At 37.3% G+C, this 9165-nt stretch overlaps 1 protein-coding gene across 1 annotated transcript in view; it reads left to right on the top strand.

The window, feature by feature from the left end:
- The first annotated feature begins 7168 nt into the window (after positions 1 to 7168).
- Positions 7169 to 9165, top strand: part of nsrp1 (nuclear speckle splicing regulatory protein 1) — a 5970-nt gene continuing 3973 nt past the window's right edge. Inside the window, exons 1-3 of the mRNA XM_016276982.1 lie at positions 7169 to 7260; positions 7837 to 7924; positions 9053 to 9109. Of these exons, the coding sequence (XP_016132468.1) occupies positions 7241 to 7260; positions 7837 to 7924; positions 9053 to 9109 (165 nt within the window). The 5' untranslated portion in view covers positions 7169 to 7240. The remainder of the gene's footprint in view (positions 7261 to 7836; positions 7925 to 9052; positions 9110 to 9165) is intronic.

Below are 9165 nucleotides of genomic sequence, written 5' to 3'. Positions count from 1 at the left end.
TTACTCAATTGTCAAAATAATCAGTAGATTACTTGATTACCAAAATAATCATTAGTCACAGCCCTAGATTAGTTAAAATATTTCAAAATACAACTGCATTGTTTTACTTTTTGTAATTAAAAGACAAATATTTTGTAATTGAAAATTTCTTTAAAATTCTATTAAGATATTGTCTCGTTCTAGTGAACCAAGTATCTGTATTTTGTCTCATCTCGTGAGCTAAGTGCATTGTCACACCCCTAGTGTCGATAAGAGATGATATAGCTCATAATTTTCCAAGTGTATGATACAGCTTTCATTCTTCAGGTCAACCATATATATTCATGAAAAAAAGATCAGTTTGAATAAGGAAAGCAATAACTTTGCCATAGTATCCTTTCAAATGTTAAAGTTGCCACAGTCATGTGCTGCAAACACCCCCCTATTCCCTATTTTGACTGAGATTTGCATGATCAAGCACCACTCTATAGAGAAAAAAAGGTCTTGCAGTGCTTATTATTTCAGTGTTTCTGTGTGTTTGAGCGTACGTGATCAGCTTCACGTTTGATGAGATTATCATCAAATGCCTGCGCTATAACAAGTCTTATTCTGAGCTGATTGTGAGCTTGTGTTTGGGTGTCTCTCTGGAGATCTCCAGATATCTCTGCTTTCCTGCCCTGCCTCTTCCTCTCACAGTAATACAGGATGACACTGAGCTTCCTCACACACACACACACACACACACACACACATCCAGTCGGTCAGGAGAAGGTCAGAAATTCCTCAGAACAATGCTGGTATTGAGGAGGAGAAACACATCAAACCGATGATTATAGATGTGCTGACTAGAGCTCAGAGGAAACTCTCAGTGCTCAGAAGATGCTCTGTTTTTGCTCAGGAGACTTTTATTTCAGTGTCACCTTTGTCTCAGATATTTGTCTTAGAATTTCTATTAATAGATAAACACAAGTAATTCAATAATTGCCATACAGTATGAGTACAAACAGGGAGTTTTAATATTTTAGTTGCCAAAGAACTGCAAATATGATGATCCTTGTGCAAGAGACCCCCATCCTACAGTTTAAACAAGGCTGCTATATATTTTCATGAATAAGGACCCAATTTATACTGGAAAAAATGCATATTATAAATATGTATAAAATATTATTTGGTATAAATTTTTAAGTGTATTTTTATTTTTCATTATTAGTTTAATTTATTGTAATATATTTGTCATATTTGATATATGAGAGTTACAGAACTACATTGTCTGCAATTCATTAAACCCATAGAATATAATGATGTTATGACAAATATGAGAAATTCGTTATGGAGGTATCTTTGTTATCCACAATTTAATTATTTAGGTAATAGTGCATCTGACCCGATCTGAATAGTTCTGTCTTAAATCAGAATATGTTCGAGTATTTTCGATTAATTGTTTTAGTGCAGAAGGGATACTCTACACACAGTATTATATTTTCTAAAGGAACATTTTATCGCAGATTTTTCCATGAATGCATTATACTGAACTAACTGACCATCTTCTTCTATCAAATCAACAACATAAAGAACTTTTGTTTCAAACCATTCTTGTTTAAATAGCATCTTCCTATTTATTTTAATAATTCTATTATTCCACAAGATGGCTTAATGTGGTGTAAAGTTGTGGGTAAATATCATTTTCCAGTTTTGCAATATCTGTTTGTTTACATTTGTTTACATTGTTTACATCTCGAAATCGCATTTCAACAAAAATTCTAACCCACCAACTCTTTTAAATATAGCCTTTGGTATATGAAACCAAACTGAACTAGGCTGTGTGAAATAAGATTTAATCCAGTTCAATGATCAGGCAAGTTTAAGATATGATGGTGGTCCGACAGTGAGCCTGCAGTGGTGGTCTGATATCTGGAAATCTGATCTTACTATCTGGGCTTTTGTTTACAGTTTGGTCCCCCTGACTTTGAAAATGTCTCCTGTGCCCCTGCTGGAAACAATGTAAGGCAGCAGTGACCGTGACCAGCTGCAGATCAGCCCGCAGTTTTCTGAGGATAAAGATTTCTGGGAAATGCAGAAGAATATAAACAAGTCGAGGTTTAGCAAAGTGTAAGGGTCATAAATAAAGCTCAATCCTGCCCCAGATCAGCTCAAATGACTTTAGCATGTGATTTCACAGCAGCTTAGAATAAAGCACTTGTCAAACAGACCGTAAACACATGCAGGCGAGATCCGTGAGATGATTGTAAACCACAAATACACCTCAACTGCAATCATACTGCAGCTATAATTCAGCTAATATCTTGTGACTTTTTGTGATTAAAAAAAAATCTGCAGTGAAAAATTATTTTAGTTTTAATTTTGTTTTTTAATATACTTCCTTTTTTTAAAAAAATAGCATTATATTTTTTTATTATATTTTCAAAATAGCAACATTTTCTATTCTAGTTCTATTATTTTTATAGAAATACTGTGAAATATTCATGGAGTGGATTTGTCACTTATTTAGTTTTCCAACCTTTTCTCAAAAACATTTTAAATTGTTTAATGTTGTCTTTTTTATAATATTCAGTAGTGAATGACAGAGGTGGACAATTTTTTGAATGCATGAATGACAAATAAAGGCACACGATTCAGTTTTCTGCCGGTAAGAGCGTCATTTATTAATAAGTGTTGCTTTACAAAAGCGAAGCAAATGATTTATAATGCAGATTAATTATAGTAAGACAAAGCAAGTGTAGAGAAGCAAATATCTATGGGCATCATTGGAATTAAACTATTTCAATTGAAATCTTCTCCCAAATTAAAAAGGATTTTATTAATGTGCAATCACTCAAGTGCAATTCAAATGAAGTCCTAATCTGAGGCGCCATGACATCATCAGATCAGCTGACATTCTAAACCTGACGTGATTGGCTCTGCTCATTCCAGTTGACCTTCATCATTTTGAATCTAACGCGGATGAAAGCGAGGCTGTGAGGGACTGTACACGCGCTGTAGAAAGATCACGTAATTTTCAAAACTGTTTATGGAGTTTTGTCTACTGAAAGTTTAACGCTGAACGATCAGCATGTTGGCAATCCATCAAACGCGCTGTACTTCAGCTCCAGCCTCGTTTTCATTCCCGCCAAAATTAAACATGGCGCTGCCCTGACAAAAATCTCTGAACACAGTTGCATGTTTATTTTTTATTTGTTTCCTATGGCGCTTTTTCTATGATCCCGCTGAGTTCGTGACGCTCAGCTTGTCGTTAAATCGTCGAATCCGATCTCCTTGTAGTAGAGGGCGATGACGTCGATGAGGTGCTTCATGACTGTCTCAAGTGCGCGCCGTTTCACTTTCTCCACCAGCACCTCCACCAGCACCTCAGTGATCAGCTGTCGACACACACACACACGAACAGAGGTGGACAATCCAGGGGTCAGAAAGTAAAAGTCCTGCCATATGTTTATTCCAGCCATGAACTCAGCAGCTGATTTCACCAGAGGAGGAACCAAGTCATTCCTTTCAGATCACAAACCAGTCTCCAGTCATATCCCAAGTCCTCAAAGAGTTCAAGTTAATGAGATAATTAAGTGACTAATTAAATGATGATTGTGCATTAGTGATGAACACCTGCAGTTATTGAGAATTACAGAGGATCAGATGCTGATGTTTTATTGGTTAAAATTATGTCTCCATCATGGAGATCAGTGTTTGCTTTAGTTGTGCTCTTGACCCTTTGCTGCATTAAAAGCTTGAGATGACAGATGAGCTGAGTTTTTAACTATGGTGTTACCCAGCATGCATTGCAGCATGAAGCATTTAAGCGATTCATATGCTGGTTCTTGATGTCTGTGTGTGTCTAAATAGTACAAGAGCTCAAATATTTATATGCTTCACATATATTTAAGATTCATTCAACAACTTTTAGAGCAACACTTTCATTGCATGCTGTAGTTTTACAGAGTTGGTTACTCATAACCTAAACCTAAAAAAGAAAGTTAGTTTGGATGTAAACAGGTCTGTGTCTGATGATTGTCACATCACATGGAAACAGCTAACAGCTGCTCACTGCACATCACTGATCCCATTGCTTTATAACACCACAAGCAGTATTACAAAGACAAATCTAACACAAAAAGTCAAGGGTCAAGAGCCCAACTAAAGCAAACACTGATCTCCATGATGGTGTCATCATTTTAACCAATAAAACATCAGCATCTGATCCTCTGTAATTCTCAATAACAGCAGGGCTGCGTTCAGCCTCGACAAAACGGTGCAAAACTTTTTTTATTTTTAAACGGAAACGGTGGTGCGTTGAACACTCTGTTCTGATGACGCAAGAGTTGCAACTATGGCAGCTGAGAAGGCCATTCTTTGTGTTCTTTTTGAAGAATTTTCGGAGCCTGATGAAATCGGTATTAATACGTGTTTAATACGGCAAAATACGTTCAATGGTACAGACATTGCCCTTGCCCTCCAGAATAAAAGCGAACATCCCAATCGAGTGAAGGGATGTGTGGAAAATGTGGTTCCTAATAATTGTGATCCAACATTTGCCTCGCATTTCAGGATGAAAAGACAAACATTTCAGGTGAAAGAAAATCCACTTCTTACCTCCGAGACTGTGTTATGATCTATATGACCTTATTATTTTTATTGTGAGTATTAGGCTTATCATTATTGCTGATCACTGTTGTTGTGCTATGATATTGTAATTCTTACCATTATATAATCAGAGGGGTATAGAAAAGTTTATGAAAGTGTCACTCCATAATACAATAGCAAAATATATAAATATGTATAGTATTTTTATGTTACATTAATCAGTATTTAGCACACCTTCCTAAGGAAAGGATATGGACCAGAAGACATTGCAATTACTAAATTATATTTAGACAGACTTAAAAAAGAAGTTCCAGATCTATAATTGTGCACTTATTATTTCAGTTATTTTGCCTTTAATGTAAATAAACATGTGCAAACAATATACTTGCTCTTGTGAATTTATTTGGATGTTAATTACATTGTGCCAGCTGTCTCTTTAATACAGTGTGGTTTACATACATGTTGCTGCTGATTGGGCTGACATGTTTGACACACCCACCAAACAAGAGAAAACGCATCTCAAATCCCGTTGCACACCGTTTCCAGGAAACTTGTCGTTCAAACCGGAAACCGTAGCAAAACGGTGCACACCGGTTTGAGCTTGAACTTACCCCTGGGGTTTCGAACATTCCGACACGCGCACGTGATTGGACAGAAAGTGAGGCTTCATTTTCTGCTGATCACGTGATTCTCTGAAAACATACGCGTTCCGGTGTTCCGGCGAATTCATTTCCCTGTTTCCCCCTCACAGCGCCTGCGCAACTTCGCAGTGTTGCCAAGTCCGCGGTTTTCCAGCGGTAGTTTTTAGTAGCAATTGGGCGTTTCTTTTTTATATATCCTGGCAACCCTGAAACTTCAGTACTAAAATCATGACTTCATGATTTCGCCCCGGCTAAGCAAGTCAGCTTATGGTGGTTTTGCTGTCTTTCTGCAAGCAACATTTCACCATGTTATTTAGATCATTTGTAATTAATTTAGTTTGTATGGTTTAAAAGTTGCTTTTCTGTTGTACTGTATTGTACTATTGTATTTTTAAAAAGTGATTAATTTATTTTTTATTGTGATTTCCCATTGTTTAAACTTGTGCACTCACTGTTAACATTAAAAAGACCAGAACGTCTTGAAATTGTGTAGTTTTGCAAAAAAAAAAAAAAAAGTGTATCTTTTATATGTTCCCCCTGTGTGTTTCGTGTTTTAGTTTAAGACACTATTCTGCAGATAAAAGTGGTTTGACGTAATTGCTTGCAGAAAGACAGCAAAACCACCATAAGCTGACTTGCTTAGCCGGGGCGAAATCATGAAGTCATGATTTTAGTACTGAAGTTTCAGGGTTGCCAGGATATATAAAAAAGAAACGCCCAATTGCTACTAAAAACTACCGCTGGAAAACCGCGGACTTGGCAACACAGCGAAGTTGCGCAGGCGCTGTGAGGGGGAAACAGGGAAACTGAATTCGCCGGAACACCGGCACAGGTAACCTCACTTACGTTACTTTGCTCCACTGGCCGCCAGTTATTTTTACGCAGTTTGCATTAAGTAGTAATGTAGTAAAACGCAGATATTAAAAGGCGAAATTCAGTAAACGCCTTATTGATTATGTATATTTTGTACAGGCAAGCAGATGAACCCAGAATTTTCCCATAGAAAACCATTATAAGGAAAACACTGAACCATTAAGCGGACTGCATTCATATTCCAGCCTCATCTGCTTTCCTATGTAAACTATGCATCATTAATATAGAGATTACTGAATTTGATATTTTAATATCACTGTTTTAAATATATTAAGGCACTTTAAGTGTTTTTACAACATTTTGTCGCACTGTTTAATGATTTAAATGTTGCCGCGGGTGCTTAATATGGATTGCAAATGGCCAAAACTTGCATTTTGTTCACATACCTTTGTTTTATTCTTTTGAGAGGTGATCTAAATATTTGCGGCTGTGAAACAGATGGGAAATTGACCGGCTTGTGCTGCAGATCTATGGATGTTTCGCCCTCCAAGTCTTCGAGCCGGTCACGTGACTGAAAGCTATGAATACTAAAGAGATTGTCACCACCAAGAGTTCAGTTTCAGCAATAGCGTTTCATGTTTAGCATACGAATATTTGTCTTGTATATGTAAATATTGTAAATATTGTCTTGTAAATATTAACTGTTTATATTTATATTTTCTTGAATTTATTTTCTCCAAATTCCATTAAAATCATTTAAACTTTTCTTTCATTTAAAGCTTTATCAAATGGTGAAATTGTAGGGGAAAAAATGGGTGGTGCTGCAGTTAAAAACCTTATAGTTACTTTTAGATTCAGCTATTAAAAATAATTAATGCACAATTATAAACATGCATGCCGAGCCAATAATCATGCATGTTTATAATTGTAAACATACATGTTCCATACATGTTCTATTGGTGAAACGTTTTACGGACACTCCCAAAAGTCAAATATGTGAAAGGAACATCATTCAATTCACATACGACACTTTCATAACAATGTAAACGGAATCATTACGGCTCATTTATAATCATGCAAAGAGTAATTTATTTATTTGATCGTTGTTTTGTAAAATACTTGTGATTAATTACCTTCCGTTTCTGTTTTGTTGTTTTTACGCTGAATCGATTTTAAGTTATCGAATCTGCTATACGCCAGTTATTTATCGAAGAAAGATGGCGAGCTCTGGTAAACAGTAAGTGCCCCATGCTAACTTACAGTTAATTTGTCCAATTACACAAGACATAGTTAAATAATTTATTGTGTATAACGACGGACATTGTACAATATTTGTGTAAGCATGTTGTTAAAGACTATCTTTATAAGAATGAGCTAATCAAAATGGTGCGAGCCAATGAGCTAATACTGCTATCCCCAAAACACACGAGCATACGATCACATTACCCACATTATAAATCGTAAAGAAACTGTATTTACATGCTGCATTTTACTAAAACCGCTAATGGCCTTAACTGCTTTCAAATGGACGTAGCTGGTTTAATCTGGTGTCTCAGTTTAGGTCAAACTGGCGTTCAGCTGCTTCTAGCTTGTTGGCCAGCTAACGTTAGTTAAAACCCCTCTAAAACCAGCTATGACCAGACTGGGAGTCGAGCTAAGACCAGCCAACCAGCATAGGATGCTTTTAACTGTTTTTTTTCTTCAGCAGAGACAGTGGTTGTTAAAAAAAAGAAGATGAAAGTGTTAAACCAAGTCTTAATTAACCATCCCACATAGTAGATACTAAGCTGTATTCATGCTTTGTGCATTTCAGGTATGGGCTCATTTTGCCCCGGAAGAGTGCATCAAAATCTGCCCCTCTCTCCCGCCCCTCTGTGTTTGGAGATGATTCTGATGATGAGGTGACAGCTCCTATGAATCTACATATTGCTTTCTTTAAATGGATACTCCACCCCAAAATGAAAATTTTGTCATTAATCACTTACCCCCATGTCGTTCACAATTTAAGATATTTTGGATGAAAACCGGGAGGCTTGTGACTGTCCCATTGACTGCCAAGTAAATATCCGCTGGACGCAAGCAGCGTACGCTCTTCTGTGTCAGCCGCACTGCACGGATGCGCTGTTTTCGTTCAAATCAAAGCGTAAATACACGTAGAAAACGTATCCTTGTGTCGCGGCTGACACAGAATAGCGTATGCAGTTTGCGTTCAGCGGATATTCTCCAAAATGATGCTACAGTGATGCGGAGAGACACAGAGACAAATTGTTGAATAAAGTCGTTATTTTAGTTTTCTTCACGTACAAAAAGTATTCTCGTCGTTTCATAACGTTACGGTTGAACCACTGATGGCAGATGGACTATTCTGACGATGTCTTTCATACTTTTCTGCAGAGTCGATCCTCCCTATACGCAAAATACGCAAGCTGTGTAGGGCCCCCGAAACACCAGGGGGCCCCCTTGCTCTCAAAGATTATTTAATTTTAGTTTAGTTTTTGAATTAGGCCAGGGGTTATGAAAACATGAATGATAATTTCTTTTAATGCGGTGCGCTGTCGCCCTTTCTATGTAAAAATCAGTCAAATCATGTAATGTGAATGTCGTACAGTCTTGCTCGAGACTAAAAAAACGAGCTGAAAGCATACGGAGACGTTGTTTCTCAAGCGCTTTCCACGAGCGTGATTCGAGATGGAGTGAAACATGGACAAATGCGTTTCATTCATTCGTTCATAACCACACATACCCCCCCACCCCCCGACACAGTTTTGTGTAGGGCCCCCACAAGTCTAGGATCGGCACTGCTTTTCTGGACCTTGACAGTGTAATTTACTAGGCAGTCAATGGGACAGTCACAACTCACAAGCCTCCTGGTTTTCATCCAAAATATCTTAAATTGTGTTCCGAAGACGAACAAAGCTTTTACGGGTTTGGAACGACATGGGAGTAAGTGAATAATGACAAAATTTTCATTTTGGGGTGGAGTATCCCTTTAAGTGCACTGTAATAAAACACAATCTTTTATATTGTAGACCTCGGTTGGGGAGAGCTTGCAGAAGGAGGCAGTCAAAAAGAAGATGATGAAGCAGGTAAGGATGGAAGACATCCCAAGAACAGTTGCATAATTATGTAATTTATGGTGTTG

The sequence above is a fragment of the Sinocyclocheilus grahami genome, unplaced genomic scaffold (genome assembly GCF_001515645.1).
Source record: "Sinocyclocheilus grahami isolate Dianchi unplaced genomic scaffold, SAMN03320097.WGS_v1.1 scaffold107.1, whole genome shotgun sequence".
NCBI classification, from domain to species: Eukaryota; Metazoa; Chordata; class Actinopteri; order Cypriniformes; family Cyprinidae; genus Sinocyclocheilus; species Sinocyclocheilus grahami.
This window is presented reverse-complemented; position numbering and strand designations above follow the sequence as displayed.